Below are 11,849 nucleotides of genomic sequence, written 5' to 3' on the forward strand. Positions count from 1 at the left end.
TTAACATTTCTAAATAACTTGTAAAATGTTAATACTTATTTTAGTTTAATTACATATAATACTAATTTTGTTTTACTTTTATATATAATGATGAATTAATCATATTAATTATTATATTCTTAACTATTTGTTGTTGAAATTCGAAATTATTATATATATTAAGTTAGTATATGTATATTTTTTTTTACTTTTGTTAGTTTGTCTTATTCGATATTGATTTGTATTTTATTTTGAAAGAAACAGTTTTTTGGAAATATTGACATTTTAAAAAAAATTATGGAAAATAATGATGTATCATAATTTGATTGGTAATCTTAAATATTATGTGGACACTCTCAACTTTTATATAGTATAGATTTCTACCTATTGATTAAAAAAAATCTTTGATAGCAAAAAAAGAACATTATGTTCATGTGTATGGGAAAGAAAGTAGATGCAATAACTCATGTGAACGTGGATATGTGTGCACATTCTAATCCTTCCCACTACTATATTCTGAAATAAAACACAACATTAAATGATAAAATGATCGAATAACTCTTTTGATTTTAACTGATGATCTCTACATGTTCGTCGTCTTCAAACTCATCACCCATCACTCTTTCTCTTGCCTTCCTTGCCTACAATTCCCACATGTTTAATAGGAATATTAAATATACATCACTTTCACTCAACATATCAAAAGACGTATCATGGTTGTACTTTCACAATCATTAAATGTATTAAACCAACATATCAAAAGACGTATCACTTGCAGTGATTTACTAACCTGTTGTTTCCAGTTGGTGAAGGTGACAATAAAACCGAGAAGAACAGCTTGTACACAAGACCCAACTGTAATACCAATCCAGAGTCCTCTTCCTCTCATTTTAAACCTAAATCCTAACACAACAGCGGATGGTATTCCAAAAAGATAATATGCAGCTAGGTTAACATATGCACCAAGATCTTGCCTCCCTGATCCTCTAACTACACCTGTTTCATTTCATTAAGTTAGTCTCTAAGTTAGTCAATGACTTCAATATTTAGGAACAGATTTAACCTGAAAGAACTGCGTGGAGGGCATCGACTATGACTGATAAAGAAACTAGAGGAGCCATTGTCCTTACATAATCCACAACTTCGGTTTCAGAGCTGAATAGGTAACCAAATACGTTCCTTGAAGCAAAGAATATTGCACTCACCATTAGTGATTCTACTCCTGTCATAACCATCACTGTGTAAACCGCCATTCGAGCCCTTTTCTGTTTTCCAGCTCCTAGTTCGTTTGCAACTCTTGTACTGCAAGCAACCAAAAAAAAAGATAGAGACAAATGTGATCAGATGGTTTTTAGATATCTCTCATTTTCTTGTTAAATCGAAGAAAGAACCTTGCTGCTGCGCCTAGACTCTCTGGTATTTGGTACAAGGAGGAGACTGTTAATATACTGTTGAAAAAGAAAGCAAGCAAGTGAGTTTATATGAAGATATTCATTCCAAAATACGAGAAAAGCTGGTGATGGGCATAGCGAAATGAAACATTGGTCTTAAGCCCCCAATTTTATATGAATTAATATAAATAAGCATATGCTTCCAAATTGATAAAAAAAAATTGTCATTTTCGGCCTCCAAGATCTTAGGACCAACATAAGTCTTTAGAAGATAAGGAACATACCACACAGAGAGAACAGAGGTTTCTAGCCTCGGATTTGGTAACAACCCAGAGACCAAGACAAGAAACTCGGATGACCACCACTCAAGGCTAATTCAACACCATAAGACCCAAAAAAATATGATCATTGATCTGCGAACAAAACCAAAAAGAAAAAGAAACAAAGAGGTTGTTCATACCAAATCATAGATGCAGATGGGATACCAAACCGGAAAAACTCTCTCATTCCTTTAAACACACTCATGGAGATCTTCCCACGAGTCTTGCTACAGCTAGAAGAAAACGTCATATACAATCCAAGCACAGTCGCGTTAAGCCAGTAAGAAACACTGATGGCAGTAGCTGCACCTAAGCTTCCAAGCCCAAACTTGAACACCAAGCTCCAGCAGAGAACAACATGGCAACACAGAGCAGACACTGAGCTCATAATCAAAGGCAAAACCAGACTCTGCGCTTGGAAAAACCGAACAAGCGGTTGTAATGTAGCGTATGCAAAGAGAGCTGGTATGAGCCTAGTGGCGAACTTTCCTGCTTCTTGAGAAACAAGAGGATCTTGTCCAATGAAAGAGAGTATCTCACCCATGTAACTCCAGAGAACAGACAAAGGGATAGAGACAATGAAGAGAGAGAAGATCCCTGTGTAAGTATGTTCTCCAAGCTTCTCGAACTGCTTAGCTCCATTAGCTTGACCACATGAAGTCTCCAACGCACTAGCCAATCCAAACTGTAAGCAAACAAAAAAAAATTAAAAGGTTTACATAAATATAGATCTTTAAATTTATTTAAATTTTCTTTTCATTAAAATGTTTACTAATTTTTTTACTATAGCTCCAAAATCTTAGGGTCGTAATTAATGGCATAGTTTTTCAAGAAAAGAAAGAGATCGATGATCATACGACGAGGTTAAAGCCGGTGACGCTGCAGAAAGAAACGGCGATGGCAGTGCTTGAGAGGTAAAGCTCACCGAGATGACCAACCATCATGATGGATATGACTTGAAGAAAGTCCATGGAGAAGTTCACTGCAACCATAGGACCTGCTATGTAAGTGAGCCTCCTAGTCTCCGAGAAAACCCCATCTCTTTTGTTGACTTGTTCTTCTTCTCCTCCGGTGAGCAGACCCTTCTCCGCCGTATCCATTTTCCTGACTTCGGTGCTGCTTCTCCGGAGACTGCGAGATTTGAGTGTGAATATTAATAAAGTCTCCCTACTTTGTACACTAGTAGTAGTAGTAGTTATTTACATTTGTGAAAGTTGGCGGAGTGTCGTGTTATAATTCTATACCACTTCGAGATAGTACAGCAGCGTCTCACTTATTGATGCAGCGAGTCTTATGTCGTGAAGTTGTCTTCAATTTAGGATTTCCTTATTTAATATTATTTATTTATGAAAATATATATATGTAATAATATTATTTAATATTATTTATTATGAAAATATTTTAAATCGTTTTATGATTTAAATGATATTATGAAATTTTAATTTATAACATGCCTATGTGATTTTCCCGTGCTCATGCACGGACATAAATTTTTAAAAGTAAATATTTTTTAATAATCAAATTTGATCTACTTTTAATTTAAAACATATTAATAATATTATATTATTTTAATTAGACATATGATTTTAGATATGTTATATTTAATCGGTTTTGTTGCTTTTATAGTCAATTCAACGATAATACTTTTTATAGTCTTATTTGCATTTATGTTGGTTGGTGTCTTAGATATGTAAATATATTTGAGAAAGATTATGTATAACTTAAGATATATTATGCTTAGAATGAAATAAAAATTTAAAGTAAATGATTCTAAATTACATAAATTAATATAATGATAATACTCTACAGTATCATGCATATATAAATTTTACAAAGAACTAAATTGTATAACAGTTCTTTAATATTTTATTTTCATTTGTAAATATGTTTTGAGTCATCCTATAATTTACATTTGTAAATTTTATTATAATTAATTAAAATCAAATTAATTTATTATCATTTAAATGTGCATGTATTTTCATAATATTTATCGTCGATTTTTTAATAAAAATATCATAAAATGAAACAAAGAGCAATACGAAGTTACATACATAAGTAACTAATACATTTTGGAAGCTCAAGAACACATATCAAAATATGTTTATTGTTATTTTATTTCTTCTAATATCTACTCAAAATAACCATCTTACAAAAATTGTGTGATTGTATGTAGAAATCATATTATATAAAATATTATATAATATTTTGCTGTAATTAAAAGATATTATAGTCAAATAAATATGTGAAAAATAAAATACTACAATAAATAATTTAGAAGGTTTTTTTGCGCTGCATGTTCCTGCTGCTGCACAGCGAGTAGAGCATCTTGTTTCACAGCTGCTTGCTGAGTTTGGATGGTCTGCTGTATTTGCTGTTGCATCAGTTGCATTGCTGCAACAAGATCATCCTGATGGCTGTGATTACCCATGGTGGTGTTGGTAGACCTTGACTGTTGACTGTTCTGTCTTTCTAACCTTACGAGCTCCTGGTTGCTGAGAGTAACTAAGGGTCCTTGTGCGTTGCTCCGAGTATGTCTACTGGTCATGTACATGAAACATTAGATGCAACAAAAAGGGTAAAGCAAGTTAGAGGTTTTAGACTAAATAAATAAGCGAAAAATAAAAGTAAGAATTTGGTCCCCGTCGCAACGGCGCCAAAACTTGATACACTAAAATTGTGTATTTCCTACTGCAAGCAAACATTTTTGATTGTAGTACTAAGATTCAATCCAGAGGACCAGTTTATACTTTATCTTTATAGAATCGATATTAAGCTAAGCCAATATGGGGTTTTGATTGATTTGGTAACGTGAAAAATAAGTAACAAGATTAATTAAAGTATGCAATTTAAAAAGAAGCCAGTCTAGAGTTATTTCATCGGGTGCTAATACTTGTGAGCTGAACAATTATTCAAGCGCTAATAAGAACATGTCCAGATCTCGGATCACTCAAGTAGAACAGCCCACTGTCGTGGTACTACTCCCTATGCTGATCGATCTTGAACCTAAACTCTCGTTTGGATCAAGATGCGACAGCAAGCATAGAGATCAGGTCCGATAGGTTCACAAAATACCCTAATATCTACTTTTGCTGATTAGGGATGCAATGCTCATTCAAAACAGATCTAGCAACCTATTACACGGTTAATAAACAGGTTAAACCTATGACCTAACATTAAGCGGCCAGTTTAATGCAAGCAGTAAGAATGGTTATGCATGAATACAATCGAGTGATTCACTTATCTATGTTTAGCTCACGAAATCAACACCCTAGAACCCTAGACAAGCTAGCCGACTACTCAGCCATGACACAAGAAAACACAAGCATCAATACTGAATAGTAATGCATAATAGTAACAAAAACAAAGAGAGGGTTCAGGATAATCTTCTCTATGGTGAGAAAGATGAAGCTTTCTCCCTTTACAAAGTATCAAAATCACAATATGAAAAGCTTTAGAGTCTGGTTTCTCTCTGTAAAATAGCGTAGTATATCATAGACAAACAGAAAAAGAAGATATATCAAAGTTACTGGCTGCCAAGAGAGAAAAATAGGATAATTAGGGCAAATCCCGAGATATCTTGTAATTTTCTTAATAATCTATGCCGCTGAAACAAGCATTCGGTTGCTCCGCTTGATCGGAAACAGTCATTAGACTGTTCTGCGTGCAAATCACCAAACTGCACTATTTTCTGCATCTTTTATTCCAGCTGGTTCATCTCTCATCCAATGCAATTCAAGACCTATAGTGGCTCGAAAATGACTAGAAAAACTCGATAAGGACTTGAAAACCAATTAAAAACATATATACAAAATATCTAAAACATATTTAGGTATGGCTTATAAATAGCCTTCTCTGAGGTTGTCAATTAATGGATTAGTTTTTGACGTTTAATAAAAGAGAGAGCTTCTCCTGTTCCTTGTTATTGATTTGATTAAATTCATTGACACAAAAAGCCGGTATCAAGCATAGATTTTGGAATCCCTTAATTGAGCGAAACTGTTCTCTGCTAGCGTGGTTTTTTGAATACCTAGATTGAGCTGATTATCTCGTTCATATGCTGCGCCACTTAGTCACCAATGCATGTGTTCTCTGTCATTCATCTAATTAGGTTATGATGCCGAATTAAGAAACCGCATCTGAGATCAACCATTGGTGAAAGTTTGTAATGAAATTACCAATAAACATTTTTAAAAGAGTAGAAACAAGATATAAAGTTCTTTGATTGGTTAAAAAATAGTTTCAGTGATGATTATAGTATTTGCAATATATGGTTGTTTCTTCTTCTTCAAGACACTATATGGTTGCTAGAGAAGAAACTCATGAGATCATCTTCGCTGTTGTTGAAGATCTTTTCTTGAAGCACAAGATAGATACGAAGTGTATTGACATCCTTGTGTCTAGCTGTAGTCTGTTTTGTTAACCGTTTATTAATTGAATGTGTCTATAGCTAGCCCAAAATTAATTAGACTGGCCAAGCCCAAGGACGGCCTGCCCGTTGACACCTCTAGTATTGAAACACATGTTCTTCTTCATTGTGGTATGAGTTACAATACCTTGAGGCCAAAGGTAAAATGAAAAATGGAGATATAGCATGGCAGATTGGGTTTGGAATGCTTTAAGGCTAACACTGCTCTCTGGAAAAGCACCTCTGAGATTGATTAGAAAGACCAGAATGCATGGTCTGATTGAATACACTTGTATCCTGTCTATGAAAATGGTTCAAACGCTTTGTAAACATAGCTCCTTTCTTGACATTGATTCACTGCTCTTGAGTATCTTCATTCATTGTAGGAAAAATCAATATTGTTCGATTAATGATTATTAACCTTTGATAAGGAAAAGAAAAAAATGAGGCCAAACTCACGTGCACGTACGTACATGAATACGCACATGCAGTTCCTCATTACTATTATAGAAAACAACAACACTGAAAATAAAATCGCAACATTAAATGAGAAACTGATCGAAAAGGTCATTTGATTTTAACTGATCAAGTCTACATGTTCGTCATCTCCAAACTCTTCACCCATCAGTCTTTCTCTTGCCTTTCTCGCCTGCAATCCCCACATGATTCATAGGAATATTAAATAGACATCACTTTCACTTACTCTCTCAAATTGACTATTCATTTTGCTATTAATTGTATGAAACCAATATAGCAAAGGACATAACTTTCTGTAATTTACTAACCTGATGTTTCCAGTTGGTGAGGCTGACGATAAGACCAAGCAACACAGCTTGTAAACAAGACCCAACTGTAATCCCGATCCAGAGCCCTCTTCCTCTCATTTTAAACCTAAAACCTAATACAATAGCAGTTGGTATTCCAAAGAGATAGTATGCAGCTAGGTTTACATATGCTCCAATATCTTGCCTCCCTGATCCTCTAGCCACACCTGTTTCAATTCTTAACATTCATTAAACTAGCCTCTTTGTTAATGACTTTAACAGTAACAGAATCTAACCTGAAAGAACTGCGTGAAGAGCATCGAATATGACTGATAAAGAAACTAGAGGAGCCATTGTTCTCACATAATCCACAACTTCGGTTTCAGAGCTGAATAGGTAACCAAATACGTTTCTTGCAGCAAAGACTATTGCACTCACCATTAGTGATTCTACTCCTGTTATAATCATCACCGTGTAAACCGCCATTCGAGCTTTTTTAGGGTTTCCAGCTCCTAATTCGTTTGCAACTCTTGTACTGCAAACAACACCAAAAAAAAAAAGACAGATGTGATCAGATGGTTTTTAGATAACTCCTTTTCTTGTTAAATCGAAAAAAAAAGAGAAAAAACCTTGCTGCTGCGCCTAGACTCTCTGGTATTTGGTACAAGGAGGAGATTGTTGATAGACTGTTAAACAAGGAAGCATGCAAGTGAGTTTATATGATGATATTTGATTCCAAAATACAAGCAGAGCCGGGGTCGTAGGCACAGAGAAGTGAAACATTGGTCTTTGATCTCCAATTTTTTTTTAAGAACTAATATAAATAAACACATGCTCCTAAATTAATTAAAAATATATATATTTATCAAAATTCTTACTAAGTTGCTTTTGGTCTATAAAATCTTAGAACATGTTCAGAAGATAAGGAACATACCACACTGAGAGAACAGAGGTTTCTAGCTTTGGATTTGGTAGAATCCCAGAGAGCATGACAAGAAACTCGAATGACCACCACTCAAGGCTAAAACAGCACCATAACACACAATAATATGATCATTACACTGTGACCAAAACCAAAAAAGAAAAAGGAACAAAGAGGGTTTGTTCATACCAGATCATAGAAGCAGATGGGATACCAAACCGGAAAAACTCCCTCATTCCTTTAAAAACACTCATGGAGATCCTCCCACGGGTCTTGCTACAGCTAGAAGAAAACGTCATATACAATCCAAGCACAGTCGCGTTTAGCCAGTAAGAAACACTGATGGCAATAGCTGCACCTAAGCTTCCAAGCCCAAACTTGAAAACCAAGCTCCAGCAGAGAACAACATGGCAACACAGAGCTGACATTGAGCTCATAATCAAAGGCAAAACCAAACTCTGCGCTTGGAAAAACCTAACAAGCGGCTGGAGTGTTGCGTAAGCAAAGAGAGCTGGTACGAGCCGAGTGGCGAACTTCCCTGCTTCTTGAGAAACAAGAGGGTCTTGTCCGATGAAAGAAAGTATCTCACCCATGTAACTCCAGAGAACAGACAAAGGGATAGAGACAATGAACAGAGAGAAGATCCCGGTGTAAGTATGTTCTCCAAGCTTCTCGAACTGCTTAGCTCCATTAGCTTGACCACATAAAGTCTCCAATGCACTAGCCAATCCAAACTGTATACAATTTTTTTTAAAAAATATTTCACATAAATATAGATCATTAAATTTTAAAAAATTATTAAATTTTTTACTAAAATTATCTAAAGCTCCAGAAGATTAATGGCATAGTTTTTCAAGAAAAGAGAAGATAGAGAAAAAGATCATACGACGAGGCTAAAGCCGGTGACGCTGCAGAAAGAAACGGCGATGGCAGTGCTTGAGAGGTAAATCTCACCTAGATGACCAACCATCATGATCGATATGACTTGAAGAAAGTACATGGAAGAGTTCACTGCAATCATGGGACCTGCTATGTAACTGAGCCTCTTCATCTCCCGGAGAAACCCATCTCTCGTGTTGAGTTGTTCTTCTTCTCCTCCGGCGAGTAAAGCCTTTTCCGCCGTGTCCATCTTTCCTGACTTCTCTGCTGTTTCTCCGGAGACTTCGAGATTTGTTGGGAATATTAATAAAGTCTCCCTACTTTTGTACTGTATAGTAGTATTAGTTATTTATATTTGTGGAAGTTAGCGGAGTGTCGTGTTATGATTCTATACCTCTTCAAGATGCAGCAGCGTCTCACTTAGTCCCAATGCATGTGTTTTCTGTCATTCATCTAATTGGGCCATTATGATGCCGAATTCAAAAACGCATCTGAGATCAACCATTGGTGAAAGTTTGTAATGAAATTACCAATACATATTGTAATTTGTTAAAAGAGTAGGAACAGAATATAAAGTTCTTTGATTGGTTAAAAAAGTTAGTTTCAGTGTTGGTTATAGTATTTGTAATATGTATGATTGTTTCTTCCTCTTCAAGGCAAGGAATAAAAACAAAAACTCTTCATGCTTTTACATCATGTGAAGTTGTGAACCACCCATTTTCAAATTCATAATCAACGATACAAGAGAAGATTTAGTTTGCTTTTTTATAGCCCACTCAATGTGCTTCCTCACTCTTCTTCTTGTTTTCTTCAAAGATGTATGATCTGTCCAATCTAATATCATTTCAAAGTATTTCTTTTTGGAATTTAGCCGCCTGCCGTATTATGATTCTTCTACTCCTCTTTAAAAAATAAGGAAAAAACGTTTTCACTACGCAGGCTTCTCTACAAACAGATTAGGAAATAAACACACACAAAAATCCATACTAATGACAGTTTTTTTTTATAGTACAGTATTTTAAATTTTACCCCAGAAGTAAATATGTATAGCTAACACATATATGGATTAAAAGATGCAAAAACATACTCCATTTCTGAAAAAATGTCACTTTGATATTTTTCATACATATTAAAAAAATGACGAAAATATATGTAAGTTGTAATTAATTACATTTCTCTAACCAATAGTATTTGAGATAAAGAAAATTATTTATAAAATCAATGCAGTTTAAAATTAATTTTCAGCTGAAAGTAAATATAATTTGCATTGAAATTGTAAAGTGATATGTTTAGTGTAACAAAAAAAAATGTTAGGAAGACACTTATTATAAAACAGAGGAAAGAGGAATTATAAATTAGTTTAGTGAGACCATTAGTACATAAATGCAATGTTTGTATTTAATGGTGGCGACAAATTAGTCGGCCTTTTGATTCCTTCCTTGTTTTAAAGTTTTCTAATGCACAAATATGCGTATCTACATACAAATAGGTTTACAAAAACAAGAAATGTGCAACTCCCCCCTCTTGCTTATCTATTGTGTTCCAAAAAAAAAGACAAAATTGTGTAGTCTTCGATTAGCTTTATATATATGTAAACCATATAACATTTTCAAACTACGGGTGAACATTTTTCGTAGTTTGCTGTCATTTGGTTATGCTACTCTCGTTTTAGTACTTACAACTTAAAGTCATTTTTGTTTAGCTCGGTTGATACTTGGTTCAGTTGAAATTTGGTTTGGTTTAGAGTATAAAATGTGTTTAGTGGAAGAAAAAAAGAGCATGGTTCTAGACGACGTTTAAGCAGCAAATTGGTCGTAGTGGAAACAAAATTTTCTTAATCCGATTTATATGGTTCAAGCATTTTTTTTTATTGGTTAAAAGATAGTTTCAGTGTTGATTGTAGTATTTTGCAATATATGGTTGTTTCTTTTTCTTCAAGGCACTAAATTATATGAACAAAAACTTTTCAACGTTTTTATATCATGCGAAGTTGCGAACGACCCATTTTCAAATTCATAATCAATCGCATAAGAAGATTTCGTTTGCTTTTCTATAGCCCACACTCAATACAATACGTTTCCTCACTTTTTATCGTTTCCGTCAAAGATGTTTTCTCTCCAATCTCCAACATTTTAAAAGTATATCTTTTCTTGTAACTTAGCCGTCTGCCGTATTATGATTCTTCTACTCCACTCTAGAAAAGAAAAGGAAAAACGTTTTCTCCGGCCGCCTAAAGTTTTCATAGGCTTCTACTTGCAAATTAGGAAAGACTTTTTAAAAAGAAATACCCACTAATGACAGTTTTAGTATAGTATTTTGTATTTAAACCCACATGTATAAATAATCAGAAGAAACCTTTTTTATCAACAAACACTTACAAGGATCCGAAGATAGAAAAACATTTAAAGTTCCTTAGTTTAGTCAAACCATTAATACATAAATACAATGTTTGTATTTTATGGTGGCCATGGGGGATATACAAATTAGTGGGCGATGTGATCCGTTCCTTCTTTTGAAACTTCCCCATGTACATACAAGTAGTGTGTATTGTTCGATCTAACTTGATTAGCTTTATATATTGAGAACCATGAAATCATTTTCAAACTGGAACTAGTAGGAGTGAACATCTTTCATTATTTTCGGAGTTTGGTTGCTAGTCTCATTTTAGTACATTGTAACTGATTCATCTCTATATTATATTCAAAAAGTAGATAAAATCTAATTGCATTCAGTTGAAAGAAAATATTAAATGGGTTGCAAATGTTTTCACTAGGGCTGGGCAAAAAATCCGAACCCAAAAAACCAAACCGAACCCGATCCGAAAAAGTAGCATTGAATCCGAACCGAAATTGATTAAATATCCGAACGGATTCAAAATTTCGGTATTTAAAGAACCGAAACCGAACCCGATCCGAACCGAAATATTTTGGGTACCCGAATGTATCCGAAATAAATTTATATACTTAAATATATACATTATACTTAAATATATACATTATACTTAAATATATACATTATTTTTATATATAATGTATATTAAAAATATTAAAAATATATAAGATACCTTTAAGTTTTCCAAAATACTCGGAAAATATATGCAAATAGTCAAAAGTAAATGTTTGAAATAGTTAAAGTATACTGAAAACACCAAAATAGTTAAATATCTATTGATTATTTATCCAAATATTG

The 11,849-nt window shown here is 34.0% G+C and overlaps 2 protein-coding genes across 3 annotated transcripts; both read right to left on the minus strand.

The window, feature by feature from the left end:
- Positions 1 to 366: 366 nt before the first annotated feature.
- Positions 367 to 2,917, minus strand: LOC108824788 (protein DETOXIFICATION 14). Its single transcript, XM_018598179.2, has 7 exons — positions 2,548 to 2,917; positions 1,831 to 2,375; positions 1,655 to 1,741; positions 1,371 to 1,427; positions 1,043 to 1,281; positions 770 to 975; positions 367 to 620 (listed from the first exon to the last, which is right to left on the minus strand). Exons 1-7 carry the CDS (start codon positions 2,788 to 2,790, stop codon positions 549 to 551), a joined length of 1,449 nt encoding a protein of 482 aa, XP_018453681.2. The 5' UTR covers positions 2,791 to 2,917; the 3' UTR covers positions 367 to 548.
- A 3,574-nt stretch (positions 2,918 to 6,491) lies between these two features.
- Positions 6,492 to 9,197, minus strand: LOC108824785 (protein DETOXIFICATION 14). 2 transcript variants are annotated; one of them, XM_018598174.2, is made up of 8 exons: positions 9,055 to 9,197; positions 8,668 to 8,988; positions 7,971 to 8,515; positions 7,794 to 7,880; positions 7,489 to 7,545; positions 7,156 to 7,394; positions 6,881 to 7,086; positions 6,492 to 6,744 (listed from the first exon to the last, which is right to left on the minus strand). In XM_018598174.2, the coding sequence occupies exons 2-8, from the start codon at positions 8,908 to 8,910 to the stop codon at positions 6,673 to 6,675; spliced, it is 1,449 nt and encodes a 482-aa protein (XP_018453676.2). In that variant the 5' UTR covers positions 8,911 to 8,988; positions 9,055 to 9,197; the 3' UTR covers positions 6,492 to 6,672. The 2 variants fall into 2 exon arrangements, with proteins under 2 accessions (XP_018453676.2, XP_056851395.1); XM_056995415.1 differs by lacking the exon at positions 9,055 to 9,197 and having other exon boundaries at positions 8,668 to 9,011.
- Between the last annotated feature and the right edge of the window lie 2,652 nt (positions 9,198 to 11,849).

This window comes from Raphanus sativus, chromosome 2 (genome assembly GCF_000801105.2).
Source record: "Raphanus sativus cultivar WK10039 chromosome 2, ASM80110v3, whole genome shotgun sequence".
Classification (NCBI taxonomy): domain Eukaryota; kingdom Viridiplantae; phylum Streptophyta; class Magnoliopsida; order Brassicales; family Brassicaceae; genus Raphanus; species Raphanus sativus.

What these genes read in the sequence shown, in the direction of transcription:
- LOC108824788 (XM_018598179.2), bottom strand. Translation starts at nt 2,790, where the DNA reads ATGGATACGGCGGAGAAGGGTCTGCTCACCGGAGGAGAAGAAGAACAA. An exon ending in CCATCTGCATCTATGATTTG is followed by an intron (nt 1,742 to 1,830) that starts GTATGAACAACC and finishes GTGTTGAATTAG; the next exon opens with CCTTGAGTGGTGGTCATCCG. An exon ending in ACCTCTGTTCTCTCTGTGTG is followed by an intron (nt 1,428 to 1,654) that starts GTATGTTCCTTA and finishes CTTTTTCAACAG; the next exon opens with TATATTAACAGTCTCCTCCT.
- LOC108824785 (XM_018598174.2), bottom strand. Translation starts at nt 8,910, where the DNA reads ATGGACACGGCGGAAAAGGCTTTACTCGCCGGAGGAGAAGAAGAACAA. An exon ending in TCTTCACGCAGTTCTTTCAG is followed by an intron (nt 7,087 to 7,155) that starts GTTAGATTCTGT and finishes GAATTGAAACAG; the next exon opens with GTGTGGCTAGAGGATCAGGG. An exon ending in TCACCAACTGGAAACATCAG is followed by an intron (nt 6,745 to 6,880) that starts GTTAGTAAATTA and finishes TGGGGATTGCAG; the next exon opens with GCGAGAAAGGCAAGAGAAAG.